A 17,890-nucleotide genomic window follows, 5' to 3' on the forward strand; every position below is an offset into this window, starting at 1 on the left:
GAACATCTATTCCCCAATTTGCAGGTGTGATTTTGTTCCTGCTGTTAAGCTTGGAAATGTTTTATTGTCCACTTTACAATATAATCAGCTCCTTTTCTTTGTTACCATTAACGCCAACGAGGCCTATTTCAAAATTAAACCCAGACGCTATCCTTAGACTTGACGGTGTCCACATACTGCCCTATTACCAAGCAGGAAGGCATATTTTTGGTGGTCAATAAAACACCTTTTTGTACCTCTGTCCAAATATGTAGAGATGAATTAGATTTCAACACTTTCAACTTGATAAGTGGACTGTGCATGTATTTGACAGCACCATGTTGAATACATTTTGTAAATCTTACAAATGATTGTTTTTCATCCACAAGACTTGACACCTATACAAATATTTGTTATAAATGTGGAAACTTATTTAATTTGACCTTTTTTAAATTTGAAAACAAAATTAGAATCCGAAATACTTTGTATAAAAAATATTTGTCTGACCGTATAATACAGAAATATTTTTCTATTTTTTGTCTAAAATTTTTGGACTGAAAGTTTTAAATATGAACATATAAGCATGTATTCATTTTCTATAAAGAAAACAAACAAACCAATATTGCACTGTTTCACTGGAGGGCGCTAACACAAAGCACCAGGTGGTCAGGGAACAACTTGAGAAAGGAGGAGGCCATTCACGAGCCTGTTTTAGCTACACACAACTAGCTACTGTTAGCTAGCCGGCGGCTAACGAGCAAGCTAAAACATCAGTTTGTCTTAATGTCGCCTGTCTTATCAAGTGATGGCAGGAGAACAGTGTTCACAAACCGAAGCTGGTGAGTGCTGAGCGTCCCTTTGATCCGGTGACTAAACATTTTACATTCACACAGTTTGCAGTTGTGTGTCTGCTAGCGCGCTAAGTAACCGAGTGCAACCCAAATCTAGCTAACGTTAGCTCGGCTCAATAGCAACATTAGTTGGTACCATGCTAATAACACCTCTCTTTCTCTGCAGAACTCTATTACCTCATTGCCAGATTTCTGCTGTCTGGACCTTGTAAAAAATCAGCACAGGTAACAACCTACAATAATCAAGATATTACCTCATAGCGGTTATAAATCGTCTGAATAGGTAGCTGGTGCTAGCTGCTAATGCTAACGGTATCTGTTTGTTGTTAGATTCTGATCGAGGAGCTGGAGGAGTATGAGGTAGGTTCAGCTGGTCCTTTCTGTGTTTATTCTCGTGTGTGGTTTCCGTACTGCTGCCTATCTGTCCGCATTTGGGGCAACTTTTCAGTATTTATTCGCTGGTGTCTGATAAAGTAGCGTGTTGCCGAGCCAGGACGATACTAGCAGTTTTGTGCCATCTCTAACGGCTTATTTTTTTTTACTTTAGTTGGTCCCTGAACGATGGAGTTGGGACGGGAAGAAATACAAACGGACCTTCCAAGACTGGGTAAGTGTCAATTTTCATAATTAACTTAAAACAAAAATGAAATTAAGCCTATAACTTATATTTTAATTGGCAATTGTGTCTAAGCAGATGTGTATATTTTAAATAAATTAACCACCCAGGATCGATGCGGTGGGAATGGGTTTGTGTTTATTAGAACACATTCAAACATTTATATAAGTATAGGCCTGTTGGTGAATTACTATATATAGGCTTTGCTATTGCGTGGGCTACTAGGAGGAGAATAGAGACAAGGGCAGGCAGTGATAGGCTGAGCCAGATCCAGAGAGCTGTCGGTCTTCTGTTGGAGCCAATGAAATCACAGTTATCTTTGCGAGCCAACCAGAAGAATCGTCAGAGACTCTTTTGATTGGCTGTGAGCTTCTATGCACCCCCTCTCTTGTCTCGACTGTTTTTCAACTCGCTGCTTTACAAAACCATGCTACAATGATATGAGCAAGTATAAACAAGAAGAGAAAACATTTAGTCATTTTTGAGGAAGTTTATGGTTATATGCAAAATCATTATTTGTATATGCTTGACAGTCTATGGTTACTACACAGCTATTTGTTTTTTTGTCAACTTCAAATCGGTCAGTTTAAATGATTTAATAAGTACTCGCGGTTTTATCCGTTTAACAAAGCTGGAGTTCCTATAATTTCTCTAAACTTTTAGTTTTTTTGTTCAATGTTTGATGTACATAGATGTAACAAAGATGATAATGTTTTGGTGTTTGTTATTAAATGTTACGTATATATTTGTTGTAATACTGTTTAATAGCTGTCTCTGACTCCTGCAGGTGATTTTGAACCAGCACATTCCTGCAGATTATCTGCTCCATGTTTGTCAGCGGATAGGCCCGCTTATAGAGAAGGAGATCCCACCTAGTGTTCCTGGAGTCCAAACACTTCTAGGACTGGGAAGACAGTCCTTACTTCGTACCACAAAAAGTGAGCATTTCCCTCCCACCCATCTTTTCTTCTGTATTTATGGAAAGTCCAATACTGTTGTTATTGTTTAGATTTATTTTTATTTATGTGGTTTGTTGCAATAGATCTGTTTCTAAATCGGTTATCATTCACTATGTGTTTTTTAATTCAATACCTGTGTAATTTAGGTTGTAGCCACAAAGTATGCAGTGGCTCAGCTGTCGCTGCACTCCACCGAGGACGTCCACCAGAACCTCCAGTCAGCAATGGAGACACTCCCAATGTTGGTGTGTGAAACTTTTACTGTTTTATTTATTTATACCCATTATGCTTCTAGACCATTTGAGTTAAGTCTGCTTTAGCAGTGTGTTGCTTCCACTAATCATTGTTGTCTGTATTCATATCAAGTGTCCATCATGGGTGCTCGCCAGGCCACAGGCACAGCTCGTTTCGGCCAGGTCCTGCCGTCTTCCTCCTACCAGCACATGAAGATACACAAACGTATCCTTGGCCACCTTTCTTCAGTCTACTGTGTAGCCTTTGACCGCACCGGCCGTAGGATATTTACGGTGAGTGATTATTTCTGGGTCAGATGAATATAGCAAAAAAAACTTTATCTGTAGTTTCTCACTAGTTGTGTTTCCATCGGTTGGGTCACATTTTAGCAAACCATTCATGCAAATAGTTCAAATGCAAAGGAGGCATCTCTCCATTAGCAGGGTTGAAGTACGTAAATTAAAAAATCCTTATTAAAGGTAAAGTTCTATTCACAAACACATTTATGTCACAGATTTCATTGGATTCTCCAGATTTGTGGATAGCTAGACAGGTGACAAAACCAACAGTCAACGAAGAAAAATGTTTTTGTCAGCCACACATGGGTGATATAGAGAAGCAAACCTCTATAGAAACAATAGCTAAATATATTGGAATAATATATTAAATAACATGTTCTATCAGTTATGAACTAATTTCACTTTTCATTGTCACAAAAATACTTTTCTTCAGTTCAAAAAGAGGCGTCAACTGGACACAAACAATGCTTACAATAAGCCTGTTTGTGACAATGGACGCTCTTCAGTCAAAGCCAGTTCCCAATTAAACTGTCTTATTTATTTTTTGCCAATGTCTCATTTGTTTTAGGGTTCTGATGACTGCCTGGTGAAAATCTGGTCCACAGATGACGGCCGGCTCTTAGCAACACTCCGCGGCCACTCCGCAGAGATCTGTGACATGGCCGTCAACCACGAGAACACCCTCATTGCCTCAGCAAGCTGTGACAAAACCATCCGAGTGTGGTGTCTGCGTACCTGCGCACCCATCACTGTTCTGCAGGCCCACGGTGCCTCCATCACATCTATACAGGTGAGGCTGATGCATTTTAAAGGAATAACTGAACTGGGACTTTACCAAATGTCTACTTTTTTCTTTTTTCTTTTTACAAATTAGGTTTTGGAAAATATCCTCAATGTGAATAAAGGGATTTTTCTGAATATATGAGTTAGTGTGTTTTTTTATTGAAACAACTTTCTTTATTGAATGTGAGCCTCCCTTTGTTGGGCCAGCAGTGAAAATGTTGTTTTGAAAGGCTAAACGCAGACAACTATGGATTGAAGCAGAATATTTTGTTAGATTAAATATAATTCTTTGTTATAGCCCTAAACTCAAAGAAATCTACGAATACACCATAATGCAAGTCTTCACTTTCACTATACCTTTCTGCACTTGTTAAACACGTGTTAAATGTTGCTCAGTCCTTGCCTGTGACTAATCACTGACTTTCTATCTCCTTAGTTTTGTCCTGCTATCAAAGGGACAACGCGGTACCTTGGCTCCACCGGTGCAGACGGCATGGTGTGTTTCTGGAAATGGCACTCGCTCAGCATGAAATTCCAGTAAGTGTTTGAAACATTAGCTCGACTGTTTCTTCCTCTAGTAAAATAAAGTTGCTCTTTTTCATGGAAATAACAGATTTTGTGTTTCTCCTCTTTTCACAGCGATCAACCAGTCAAGTTTGTTGAGCGGTCACGTCCAGGAGTACAGGTCTCCACTTCATCTTTCAGTAGTGGTAAGTGCGTTTCCCTGCCTGCCTGGTAACATAACTAAGCTGCTGCAAGCAGAAAACCCAACCCAGACAACTAACAACCTATCTTTTGTCTTAGTATTTAAGTAAACAAATGACTTAATCTGCTATTGTTTAGTTAAAGGTCAAGGTATTTTTTTATTGGTATTTAAAGTCATACAAAATGCAATAAATCATGTTTCTGCTCCAACAGAGCCCCATCCCTTTTGTAGGTTGTTGTAGACTGAATGTGTCCTTGTCTTAATAGGTGGTATGTTCATGGCTACTGGTGGCACTGATCATTTGATCAGAGTCTACTACCTTGGTGCTGAAACTCCTGTGAAGGTCTCTGAAATGAATGCACACACGGTAAGAAACAAAATGCAGCAGCTGCATTATTCTTGTTCCACTCTGTTTAACTTAATTCAAACGAGATCTCTCTTTAACTTGCAAATATCTTCTTTTCCTGTTTTTAGGATAAAGTTGTAGTCGTCCAGTTTAGCAATAACAGTGACAGGTGAGTGTGTTTGCTGAGATCGTAAACTTTAAACTGTCTTTTGTGTGGTTTTCGAGCCTCTGACAGTGTATATCTGTCCAGCCTAAGGTTTGTGAGCGGCAGTCGTGACGGCACAGCCAGGATCTGGCATTACCAGCAACAAGAGTGGAAGAGTGTCACTTTAGACATTGCTGCCAGGCTGCCGGGGTAAGCGACTGAACTGTATTACAGAATTGAATTCATGATGCCTTTTCTGTCTCAGTAAACCGCTTAGTATTTCATGTCTTATGGGATATTTTCCTTCCAGGAGTACTGTCGCAAATGGGGATGATAAAACCAAGCTGGTGCCGACCATGGTGGCATGGGACCGTGCAGACCGCACTGTCATCACAGCAGTGTCAAACTACCTGCTCAAAGTGTGGAGCACAACCACTGGACAGCTGCTGCATGTTTTATCTGTGAGTGGCTGAAGCTGGTACTGCACAGAAATGAACAAAAAAAGCTTTTTGACCAACTGACCGCCCTGAATGTTTGTGCTCTCTCTGTTCAAGGGTCATGATGATGAGGTGTTTGTGCTCGAGGCTCACCCATTTGACTCCCGCATCATGCTATCTGCCGGCCACGATGGCAACATTTACATGTGGGACCTCGCCAAAGGAGCCAAGATCCGCAACTACTTCAACATGGTAATTGATCAACCACGAGAATCACCCATCAGTCATGTTTTCTTTATGCTATCATTGAGTTCATTTTAAAATATTTTGTTTCCAGATTGAAGGACAAGGCCACGGTGCTATTTTTGACTGCAAGTTCTCCGCTGATGGACAGCATTTTGCCTGCACTGACTCACACGGCCATTTGCTCATCTTTGGCTTCGGCTGCAGCAGACCATATGAGAAGGTAACGGCACGTAACTGTTGGTTAAAACATATTTACTCTATAAAATCACTCTATTTCCTATTTTAGGAACAACATTCGGAATAAATGCAGTTAGACCAGTGTGCCGTGAGAGATCGTCAGGTGTGCCGTAGGAAATTATCCAACTTTTAAATTTTTTTATCAATTTTCTCCAACAGCACTCGTAGCTCCGACACCCCCCTCGCGCCCTGAAATTCAAGTTTTTTGTTTTCCTCCTGCCTTGCGCATTCACATTCCCTCCTCCCGCACACACCCACAGAGCGGAGGAAAGGGGACCAGCACCAGCCCCCCACAAACCTGTTTGAGAAACATTGTAGAGGGTATTTTGCCCAGGTATGAATACAGGTGTGCCTTGAGATTAGGCTTGGGCTTTGTGTGCCTTGGCCACAGAAAGGTTGAAAACCACTGAGTTAGACAGTATGGTGAAATTTGTGGTTACACATACTTTTCTTTAATCATAAAATTTAAGAGTGAATTTAAGTGTCACCAAAGGTTTAAAGTCTGAAACATTGTTGGGAAGACTGCTAATAGCCATAAAGTAGCTCTTTTAACTTAATGTGTCCTGGTCTGCCTTTTCGGAAGGGGAAAAGCAAGCAGCACAGAACTGTTTTCCCCTCATTATCAACAAACATTTATTATTGATTCCCTCCAGATTCCTGACCAGATGTTCTTCCACACGGACTACCGACCTCTTATTCGTGACTCTAATAACTACGTGCTGGACGAGCAGACGCAGCAAGCCCCACACCTCATGCCTTCCCCCTTCCTGGTGGACGTTGATGGAAATCCTCATCCTCCTCTCTACCAGCGCCTGGTGCCAGGAAGAGAGAACTGCAAGGAGGATCAGCTAATACCCCAGCTAGGATACATGGCTAACAGTAAAACATGCTCCCTCATTTACTCACAACATTCAGAATGCTTGCAAAGTTTGAACATAGAAAGTATAACTGACAATTTGACCCAAGATCTGCTTTTTTTCTGCTGCTTAGGTGACGGAGAGTTGGTTGAGCAGGTACTTGGCCAGCAAACAGCAGAAAACAGAGAAAGCCTTTTGGACAATCTGATCAGACAGTTGCAGGATGAGCAGGACGAGCGTGAGAACACAGATCAGCCTGAAGAAGCAGAGGGTATGTTTTTCTTAACATTATGTAAGACATTTCTTACACTGATTTATCTCTGTGATATGCAGTATAACGCCAGGTTCACACTGGACGCCAATTTCGGAGGAGCGCTGATGCGTCCTTTCGGCTCCCATGTAGGCCAATTGACACAGGACGTCCCCGCGGCCGGCTCACAATCTTCAGCGATTGTTTTGTTGTCTCGTCTATTTCTTCCGTGTACTGTGTGCAAATGTGGCAAGAAAAAACACTGATAATCTACTATAAACGATATAAATTACATATTATATAAAATATAAGTTATTTTAACTCTGATAGAGGGATAGAGTTTAGCTCTATTCCTTAATTTACATTACGTGGCGCCTGGCGTCCAGTGTGAACCTGGCGTATCAGTATGTTCAGAGTGTATTCAGTTTGTGTGTGGATACTCGATTTTAAATAGTTACCATATATTGCCATAAATACCATATTTCCCATGTAACATCTTGTTATCACAAACACATCTGTTGTTGTTTTTAACAGGTGATGAAGCAGAGGGGGAGGCCTCCTCTCCGTCTTCTGAACCACGCAGAAGTGGGCAGGTGGACGGGGTGTGGCAGATGCAGCACAATGCCCTACGTAGTCAAGTGGCCACCGAGAGGGACCTGCTGGCCTGGAGCCGCAGAGTGATGGTCAATGAAGTGCCGCAAGGGATATCCAGGTGAGGCAGATACAGAGAATTCTATTTAGATGTTAGGACATTACTGAGAAATGAGATCAGTCAAATGTATCTTTTTTTAGTAATTGTGTACATTTCATGATTTTATTAGAGTTTTGGAGGAGTGCAGAAAAGCCAAAGGAGACATGGAATGTTCTCTATACAATGCAGAGAGGAGGAAGAAACCATTATCCTGCACGCCAAAGGTACGCTCCTCTTCACTTTATGGTTGTTTTCCCAAGTCAAAAATACTATCCATCTGTGTCAATTCATTCCTGCTCTATTTATTTTCCGCACTTTGCAGAGCGATCTGCTGACTTCACGCCTGCGCTCCCTGCGGCCGACCAAGAAAAAGCAGCAGCGCCACGCCTATCAGACCCGCTCAGCTCAAGAACGCCGTCCTAGGAGCAGGAGTCGAAATTCCAGCAACCGACGTGGCACTGACAGCCAGATGGACTCTGACAGCGACGGGAATGTAGGTTCCGTCTTTGTACTCCACATATCCAAACATGACATGATGCTGTGGAGCACCGTCTGTTGACTACCATTCATAGTAGTTATGGTGCTTTCTGTCTTTTTGTTGACAGGCTGCAGAACAGGTGGAGCAAAGCGAAGCCTCCTCAGATGGTGAAACTCAGTGGCAGAGTGAAAGCAGCTCCAGGTGAATATATTTTGTCTGAGCAGTGTTTTCAAGATGTAGTTATAATCACCCAACTAACTAACTCTTTCATTCTCAGTGACTCCTCCAGTGAGTATTCTGATTGGACGGCCGACGCTGGGATCAACCTCCAGCCGCCAAAGCGACTGACCAGGAAGCCCGTACAGCCCCAAGGTTATAGCAGCTCGGAGGAGGAAGAAGGCGATGGCAAGGCAAAGGAGGCCAGGAAGAGGGACAATGAGAAGAGGAAGAAGCCTAAGGAGACCAAACGGGTACGGTAACATGACCTCCTGTACTCTCAGTGAAAACATCTTCACAGAAATGTTTTACTTAAACATGTTCTAATTGGATATACCTAGAAACCCACGTCCTCTCTGGCTGGACTTGATGCGGAGGAGTGGCTGCCACCATCATGGATAATGGAGACCATCCCACACCGCTCTCCTTTTGTTCCACAAATGGGAGATGAGGTAAGGAGTGTCACCCTCATATCAAACGGAATAATACATTTCATTACATGCAGTTGGATCATGAGTCTCCTGTCCTCCTCCAGCTCATCTACTTCAAACAGGGCCATCAGGCCTACGTCCGTGCTGTCCGCAGGTCCAAGGCCTACAGCATCAACCCTCAGAAACAGCCGTGGAACAGACTCGACCTCAGGGTGAGGCGCACTTTTATTTAAAAGCCAGTGTTGTGTACATGCTCTATTAGATGAGCTGTTCTGAGAGTCTGGAAAAAACATGTGCGACACCGTGGCGCTCGGGATGAATTGTAATAACTTTGGTAATCCTCTGACTTTTCATTTAGCGCCACCATCAGGTCAAAATTTCAGTATGTCCCTTTCTTTTCTTTTTTTTTTTTTATTGTTTTATGAGCAAAACTAATGACATGCCCATCAGCCAGCTGTGCTTCGTTCTAATTAGCAAATGTAAGCATGCTAACATGCTGAACTAGGGTCAAACATTATACCTGCTAAACATCCGCATGATAGCATTGTCATTGTGAGCATGTTAGCATTTAGCTCAAAGCAATGCTGCAGGTCTGCTGCTTGTATCATCTCCCATACAGCTGTTGTCTTTGGCTTCTTGCACAATCGTTGCAGTGCGGTGTGAAAAGGGGAAAAATATTATTGGTGTTGTTGTGAATGCAAACAAGTTGTGGAGAGAACAGCAAGAGTCTTGAATCTGAATTCAACACTAATCACCACTTACAGTATCTGACTTTGTCTCAAATGAGCTACAACAACACATTTGTGTTAAGAGTGTACCTCTGTGAGCAGCCATAACTTGTTTTCATTTGTCTTCTATGAAAAGTTCTATTCGTCATCATCTTCGTCATTCATGCAGAGTTTTACCTTCAGTATTCAGTATGTCTTTTATTTTGCCCCCTTCAGGACCAAGAATCTGTGAAGGTGGTTGGAATTAAATATGAAGTGGGACCTCCTACCCTCTGCTGCCTAAAACTGGCTTTCTTGGACGCAGTCTCAGGGAAGATGACCAACGATTCTTTCTCCTTGAAGTAAGCATTTATATAAAATAGAGATAAGATAATAAATGTTATTTGAAGCATGTGCATTTCATTTAATTTTTTTCATTTCCACACTAAAGGTACCATGACATGCCTGATGTCATAGATTTTCTGGTACTGCAGCAGTTTTACAACGAGGCTAAAGAGCACAACTGGCAGCAAGGTGAGTGTTTAGAAGTGATGTGTTTACCAGAAACTGATATTCTTCAAATATAAGGTGAGAGGGGTCTAATGTTATACTACCAGCCAGAGACAATATTTCTTTTAGTTTATGCAGTTTGAAAACTTGACCCACAATATTTAAGCAGATCTGTAGAAGTCTAGCTTTGAGCTGAACATGTTAATTGTTGTGGAGAGTGCACTTCACTTCAGTGTGTTTCATCCTGTCTCCACTCCGCTCTCTTCAGGTATGAGGTTCCGCAGCATCATCGATGACGCCTGGTGGTTCGGCTCTGTGGAGGATCAGGAGCCTCTGCAGCCAGAGTATCCAGACAGCCTGTTTCAGTGCTATGCAGTAAAGTGCGTCTAAAGAATCAACAGTGCTCTCTGTTTGTATCATGCTCTTCTTTGCTGACCCGATGGCTCTTTTCATATAAGTTAAATCAAATAAGCAGTTGTAATCTCTGTTTGATAACTAATTCATGTTTTATTTTCTTGTTTCAACAGGTGGGATAATGGTGAGCGGGAGAAAATGAGTCCCTGGGACATGGAGCCTATTCCCGAGGAAGGTCAGTGGTATTATTACTATGAGATCTCCACCTGGTTATAAACCTGTGCAATGTTTAATGTGTTGGTTTATAAGATTACAGTCCGGATGCCAAAGGAATGACATTTGAGCTTGAAGTGTGGACGTTCTTCTGCAGCTTAATTGTCCACCATAAAAACAGCAGATAAATATGCATACTGCATGATGCACAATTTCCATTCAATTTGGACAATATATTAATCTCATAGGAATTTACTATAATATAACTCCTATCTGCTTAGATTGTTTTAGAAGAAAAGAAGTGTTGTATCAAGATTGTGTGGCTGATAATTATCTGTATCACTTGTACTTTTGAGCAATTCACTTAATACTTTTCCATTTTCTTACACATTTTGTGGCTCCATCAGCTGCGTTGCCTGAGCAGGTGGGTGATGGCGTGGAGGTGGCAGAGGAGGAGCTAATGGCTCTGCTTTACACGCCTCAGGAAGGAGAATGGGGCGCTCACACACGAGATGAAGACTGTGAGAGAGTCATCCATGGAATCGATCAGCTTCTCACACTAGGTAGGCCACTGAAGGGTCTATGACAGTTTGTTTGTTACGGGAAAAGTCTGAGCCCTTTCACGTCTGCCATGTTTGACCTCACTCCTGTTTGTCCACAGATGTAGCCAAGGCATTCGCGTCACCAGTAAATCTGCGGGACTACCCTCTGTACTGCACTGCCGTTGCTTACCTCACTGACCTCAGCACTATCCACAAACGACTGGAGAACCGCTTCTACAGGTGAAGCAGCACACAATCATAAGCGCACAAATTTTGTGTTACTTTTGTCAGCTTTCTTTTCTCCTTTCTTAATCCTGTGGCCTTTTTTTAGTTTTTTTTAAATCATATTTTCAAGTCACGTTTTAGTTGCCTAAAAGTCTTGTTTAGTATCATCTTAGTAAAAAGATGACTGCTTATTGTGTGCTGCCGGTGTAGCACACAAGACACAAAACTGCTGCATTGAAGAAGACAAAATAGATTTTGGTAAAGTTTTACGTTGGTGCCGACTCGTCATCATCTCACTTTAGTCATGGGAAAAAGGTCATTGATTTAACATATTTAGTCATAGTTTACGATAATAAAATGCACATTGGTCCGGATGCCAAAGGAATGACATTTGAGCTTGAAGTGCGGATGTTCTTCTCTGCTGCAGGCGGATCTCTGCATTAATGTGGGAGGTGCGCTATATTGAACACAATGCCCGCACTTTCAACGAACCCCAGAGCCCCATTGTAGCAACTGCCAAGGTGGTGACTGACATTCTCCTGCACTACATTGGGTGAGACTCTACACAGCTCATGTTATAGTCGCCTCATAGATATACTGGGGTGACAATGATGAATACTCGTGCACATGTGTCTGATGCCTCTGTCTCCTTCAGGGACCAGAGCTGCACAGACCTCTTGGATCTGTATCACAAACTGAGGTCTGAGATCAGCAGTGGAGGAGAAGCTGAGGTAAGAGTTGTGTTGTTTTTTTGTTTTTTGACATTATGGTGACATCTTTTTCTTTAGATTACTGTTTCTTTTTGTAATTAGTCATTTAGGTTTTGTATGTGTTCCTCTGCAGGTCGAATTGGACGTGGACTCTGACACTCCGGGCACATCTACAGGACAGCGGGTAAGAGGCACCAGAGTCCAGTGGCCCACAACAATAAAATCCTCAGCAGTAGCTCCAGTCTTATTAATAATATAATATAATTTCATCTTCTCTCTGCCAGGGAGCCGACCAGAATTCCAAGAAGCGTGGTGTGCTTTTGGATGTGAAATTTTGGCGAGGTCAATGCAAAGAGCTGGTGCGTCGAATGATCGTCTCGCCAGATTCAGAGGCGTTCAGGCAGCCCGTGGACCTCTTTGAGTACCCGGTAAACTCCCTTCACACAACTTGAAATAACATTAGAAATGCATGCCAAGGTTGTGAAAGTAAAAGCTGAAGTCAAATTAAAATGAACCTCTCGGCTTTCAACCTTGTTTTGTGCAGGACTATCGAAACATCATCGACACTCCCATGGATCTGTCTACAGTGTCAGAGACGCTGGTCGCAGGGAATTATGAAAGCCCGATGGAGTTTGCCAAAGACATGCGCCTCATTTTCAGCAACTCAAAAGCGTACACGCCTAACAAGAAATCACAGGTGAAGCAGCATCCCTGCAGCTATATGTCTAGCAAAGTGGGAGTCTTGTAGATTCACTCTGACTTTCTTGTTTTATTTCTAGATCTACACTATGACCCTCAGCTTGTCGGCCGTCTTTGAAAAAAACATCATCTCCATCATCTCCGACCACAAGTCCGCCATGCAGAATGAGCGGCGGACTCGTCAGAGACTCAGTTACAGGGACAGAATGCACAATGGAGGCAGCTCCCCACCTATTAGTCCATCCCCAAGGTGCCTCATTCACAAACCTGCCAGTCTACACTCCTCATTATCAAATGATCTTGTTTTACACTTGAATTCAGCTTGAAGTCTTGTGCTGGTTTCAAGCTTTACATTTACGCAGATGGAAGTTGCAGGCATCCTGCTGAAGTATAATGTAATTAATTATTCTGAAATGTTGCTTCTTTTCTCCGTTTCCATATGTCCAGCCCTAAAGGGAAGCACAAGTCAGGGAAGGTGTCGAAGCCAAAAAAATCCCAGACCTCAACGAAAAATCGTTCTCAGAGAACACATCAGGGTACGGCTGCACTGTTGTGGCTTCGTGTGTTTTTATGGCCCGGTGTTGTGCAGGATCTTGCTGTAAATTGTTGTTGGTAGCAGTGTAAAACAATCATTACCAACATTATAAATTATTAGGTCATTATTTTTATAGGATTTATATCTCCACTTATCAAAGCATCATATTATGTGTTTTAATGGTTTCTGACTGTAAAAGAAAATTGAGTTTCCTTTTATAAAAGCCTATTGTAGCCAACAGTAATTATATATATATATATATATATATATATATATATATATATATATATATATATATATATATATATATATATATATATATATATATATATATATATATATATATATATATATATATATATATATATATATATATATAACTGAAATGTAATGCATTATACTGCGGACGTCCTTTGAAAAGTATTATGATTACAGGCCTGATTAGTAATTAGCCGTCTGTTGATGTTTTAGCTCAGCAAAGCAGCAGTGTAGCAGAGGAGGAGGAGGAGGAGGAAGAGGAGGAGGATGATGATGAGGACAACCAGCCTTCTTCGCCAAGTTCAGGGACGAGCAGCGAGAGCAGAAGCCAAGGGCTGCATCGTGTGACCCGCAGCCAGGCGACTCCAGTGAAGAAGTCAGGTACGACTAGCGATACACTTTTACCAAAACTAGAGCTGCAACGACAGAAAAATAATAGCCAACTGTTTTGATACTCGATCGTTTAAGTAATGTTTCATGCAAAGATTTCAGAAAATTGTGTTTTCCAGCCTCTCAAATATGGACATTTCCTGCCTTTCTCTGTTTTGTATCATATTACACTGAATATCTTTGGGTTTTAGACAAAACAAGACATTTAAAGTCATCATCTTGGACATTAAGAAACTGGGATGGACATTTTTCACCATTTTTGACATTTTATAGACAAATCGATTTTAAATCTAGAAAAAAAACAGCTGATTAATCCTCTTGTGTTGCATCAGGCCACCAGCGTAACCTGCTTCTAAGCAACGGCTCCAGACAGCGCCGCGGGCGGGATACGCCGCAATCTGACGATGATGATGATGACGACGATGATGATGATGATGATGAAGATGAAGAGGAGGAGGAAGAAGAGGCAGTGGTGGTGGTGGCAGCGGCGGTGGTGGCGGCGGCGGCGGCGGCGGTGGCAGCGGCATCCGGATCCAACAGCTCCTCGTCGGATTCATCCTCAACCTCATCATCCTCTTCTTCCTCTTCGTCGTCAGACAGCGACAGCTCAGACTCTGAGATGGAGAAGTACGTGGAAGGGGGGGATCACGACTACAGCAAAGCGCCCTGCCTGTCAGTACGCGTCTCGGCTAAGGGTAAGGTGGCGGCCTCAGGGAAAAGGAGACACAAAGGAGGAGAGGACGCGGCACAGAGACCTAAAAGAGCACGAGTGGAGCTGCCGGTAGAGGAGGAGGAAGATGAGGATGAAGAGGAGGAGGAGGAGGAGGAGGAGCAGCCGCAGCAGCAGCAGCAGCAGCAACCGGTGGATGTAAGACATGAAGGGAATGAGGGAGAGCAAGAGGAGGAGGAGGAGGAAGAGGAAGAGGAAGAACCTGAGGAAGAGGAGGAGCCGGAGGAGGAGGAGGAACCCGAGGGGCAGGACGATGAGGACAACTCTGATGAGGCGCAGGAAGGAGCTGCAGCGGCACCAGCAGCAACTGGCCGTATGAGAGGCAACCAGTGCAGGTCTCGGCGGGTAAGCACGCGCAACCAGGGCCGCAGGACAGTCCTGTACCGGGACGAGTCAGAGGACGATGGCCATGGGTCGAAGGAAGACCCCCTCAACCTGGGCAGGTCCCGCTCAGGACGGGTACGTCGCATGACTGAGAAAGCCCGTGTCAGCCACCTCATGGGCTGGAGTCATTGACCTCAATAAAAAAACTGTTAAACATGAGTAATACTTCAGGGATTATTTTTTCTTTTTGTACAAGTGTATATATAATATATAAATGATTTTTCATTTTTATCTGAGACTGCTTATGACTCTCAAACTGATAGCTGGTGCTCATGATGTGTTGCCAAGGAGGAGTTTCCTTTCCTGGTCCACAGAGCCACTGTTCAACACGAACACTCTCCAACTGGACTAACTCACCTCGGCCTTACTGCTCGCTGGAGGAGCCTTTTAAGATGCGGCGCTGCTCCTCTTCCTCGTGTGCGTTTCACGTCCAGCACTAAACACTACACCCCTCTGTCTCCTCCTCGTCCCTCCCACAACTTTTCTTACTCCTGGTCACCAAAGAAGGATGCGGAGATGCCAAAAAATGGTGCTCATATTTTACTTCTCTGTTGTTTTTCCTCAACGAGTAATCTTACAAAACTCTTCGCGGTAGTGGTTCAGTCACGACCACAGTGAGACGTGTGCAGTATCACTTAAGACCACCGATGTCAACTTTTTTGGTACTTTCCTCACAACCACAAGCCTTAGTTTGCAGAGCTCGCGTCATTCAGATTCATCTGTGGCTCGAGTCCAGTGTAGTGGGCACTAGCAATACTTGGGGTTCAGAGTGACTTCAGTCAGTAGAATACAGTACCATAGTAATATCTCAACTCCTACAGCGCTCGTCGGACAACTTGATGTCCTTGGCCTGTGAATGTTAAATGTTTTCCCTGCTTCCCTGTCGTGGTGGTTACTGTTTTTTTTTTCTGGCTCTTCAATTCTGTTATTTAGTTAGAATTAGGTGCGGTTTTTTCTTGCTATTTTTTTTTAAAGGGTAAAAGTGATTTTCTGGGGTACAAAAGCCACTGCCTCCTGTTTTGTATTTTTTCTGTCGTACTCCCTGGTGGATCAGACATCCATTCATTCATGGTTGCTTCCATCACACCTCCACTAAGCATGTGCAAAAAGCAAGGGGTCCCTAGTGTACTCTCTTCCACAGAAATATTTATTTTTCCATTGTATTATATCAAGGTTACTTTTTCGTACGTTAACAGTGATGAGGAAAGTATTTGCACATTTATCTACTCCTCGTGGCAGCTGAGTAATAAAAATATTGGAGAAAGAGATGATTTTTGTGTAAGAATGTTTGAATGTGCCAGGACACATTCAGTCTTTTTTTTTTCTTTCTTTTTTTACTTTGATCAAGTTAAACAGGATAAACTGCTTTCAACGTGTGTGCGATGAAGCTGAAGGTCTCATCTGATCGGCAATCCTTATCATGCTTCTCTTTTTATAAAGCAAAGGTAGCAACAGTGGATAAGCCCTTCGTTAGTATGTGGTGCCATTTATTCCCCCCTTGTTTCTAACCATCTATGGACTGATGCGTTTTCTGGCTCCGGGTAGATCATCTGCACGTAATACTGCTTTTTCCACTACAATCAGGTGTTTGTGTCAGAATCACTGTGTGTAGCTTTTTCTGCCTAGTTTTTTAATTAGTGATTCTTCATTGTCAATCAGCTCGTCTTTCTCATGGAATTAGATACCTTGTTGTTGTACCAATAATGTTTACTGTGGTTGTTGGTTGGTAAATCATATGAGACAGCAGGAGAAACCAGGAAAGCTGACTCATAAATGATCATTTCAACACTGGGTGCTCTAATCCGAACACACCTCCTCATCACTCGCTGACGTAAGAGAGAGGCTTTGGAGGTTATTTTCTCTTTTTTTTTTTTTTTGAGCTGAAGAGTTTGAGTGTCAGGTGCTCAGATATAAAAACACACAAATCAGCATCAAGGGTGCTCCAGGCGGCAGCATTAACCGTCGTCTTGAAATGATTCTGGCCGAGTGTGAGAAGACTATGATTCATATTTTAGAATCTTATTTTCATATAGTACATGGCTCTTGAAGCGTCAGATTAGTTGAAGACAAAATACAACTATAACATTCTACTGTAGGTGGATTAAGATACCCGTCTTTTATACACAATGTTTTGATTGTATGTGTTTTCTTTTTTAATAAAAATAAAATTGGATTTCTCCTTAAATTCATTTGTTGGTTTGGTCTGCTGCTTTCTGGATGTTTGTGTTCTCGTTCTTTGATGATTGTCGGTGTAAAACCAGCAGAAGCTTCAAAAGCTGCTCCCCAGCACGTAGAGTGGATCATCTTTATGATCGTTGGGTCATAAAAATGTGCACTGAAGGCAAATATTCAATAGGTACAGAATACTGGGACTGTAGCGACCGTGATAGGCCGCTGTACACCTAACTACCATTTTGCAACTGCGTTTACTGCATTAATGCACTGAGCTGGGGTGAGTCAGACGAGGAACAAACAAGGTTGAGCTGTGACGCACTGTGTTCTGCCACACCTAGAAACTGCAGAGACGCTAGAGGATCATGGGAATTAAAATGGATCAATGCATAAAGTAGTAAAGGTCACTTTTTAAAAGAGTGCTGATGGTGCAAAGCAAAGTGTGTCACATGTGTACATACTGGTGTTGAGAACACGTGTAGAGAAAAAGATGACCAGGTGAATACATGAGATGTGCTATCACACTAAAGAAAACACCCTAATTATAAATATGTATTAAGTGATTACTGAAAATTACTATTGGAACCAATGCTGATAATATTAAGGGACTAAAATGTGACCGGACTAAAAGGCAGAGTTTACACAATAGTGGGAATAGCAGTGTGCAGATGTTCAGATTCTGGTTAGGGCAGGAAATATG

The 17,890-nt window shown here is 42.4% G+C and overlaps 1 protein-coding gene across 2 annotated transcripts; it reads left to right on the forward strand.

Moving 5' to 3' along the window:
* Positions 1-628: 628 nt before the first annotated feature.
* Positions 629-17,203, forward strand: brwd3 (bromodomain and WD repeat domain containing 3). Of its 2 annotated transcripts, XM_029448553.1 has the most exons (41): positions 629-818; positions 997-1,055; positions 1,161-1,190; positions 1,378-1,437; positions 2,234-2,384; positions 2,552-2,650; positions 2,772-2,932; positions 3,507-3,728; positions 4,158-4,258; positions 4,361-4,431; positions 4,694-4,794; positions 4,902-4,942; positions 5,024-5,128; positions 5,229-5,379; positions 5,473-5,607; positions 5,693-5,821; positions 6,492-6,717; positions 6,829-6,966; positions 7,480-7,657; positions 7,767-7,860; positions 7,959-8,129; positions 8,242-8,315; positions 8,392-8,584; positions 8,672-8,782; positions 8,866-8,973; positions 9,120-9,143; positions 9,706-9,830; positions 9,920-10,002; positions 10,247-10,358; positions 10,506-10,567; positions 10,953-11,108; positions 11,207-11,327; positions 11,740-11,865; positions 11,968-12,043; positions 12,156-12,206; positions 12,307-12,450; positions 12,567-12,719; positions 12,802-12,971; positions 13,169-13,257; positions 13,728-13,895; positions 14,237-17,203. In XM_029448553.1, the coding sequence occupies exons 1-41, from the start codon at positions 785-787 to the stop codon at positions 15,148-15,150; spliced, it is 5,517 nt and encodes a 1,838-aa protein (XP_029304413.1). In that variant the 5' UTR covers positions 629-784; the 3' UTR covers positions 15,151-17,203. The 2 variants fall into 2 exon arrangements, with proteins under 2 accessions (XP_029304413.1, XP_029304414.1); XM_029448554.1 differs by lacking the exon at positions 9,120-9,143.
* The last annotated feature ends 687 nt before the right edge of the window (positions 17,204-17,890 follow it).

The sequence above is a fragment of the Cottoperca gobio genome, chromosome 14, assembly GCF_900634415.1.
Source record: "Cottoperca gobio chromosome 14, fCotGob3.1, whole genome shotgun sequence".
NCBI lineage: Eukaryota > Metazoa > Chordata > Actinopteri > Perciformes > Bovichtidae > Cottoperca > Cottoperca gobio.

Coding starts and splice junctions, on each gene's coding strand:
- brwd3 (XM_029448553.1), top strand. CDS start 785: ATGGCAGGAGAACAGTGTTCACAAACCGAAGCTG. Junction 4,795..4,901: donor CTGAAATGAATGCACACACG/GTAAGAAACAAA, acceptor TCCTGTTTTTAG/GATAAAGTTGTAGTCGTCCA. Junction 10,003..10,246: donor AGAGCACAACTGGCAGCAAG/GTGAGTGTTTAG, acceptor CGCTCTCTTCAG/GTATGAGGTTCCGCAGCATC.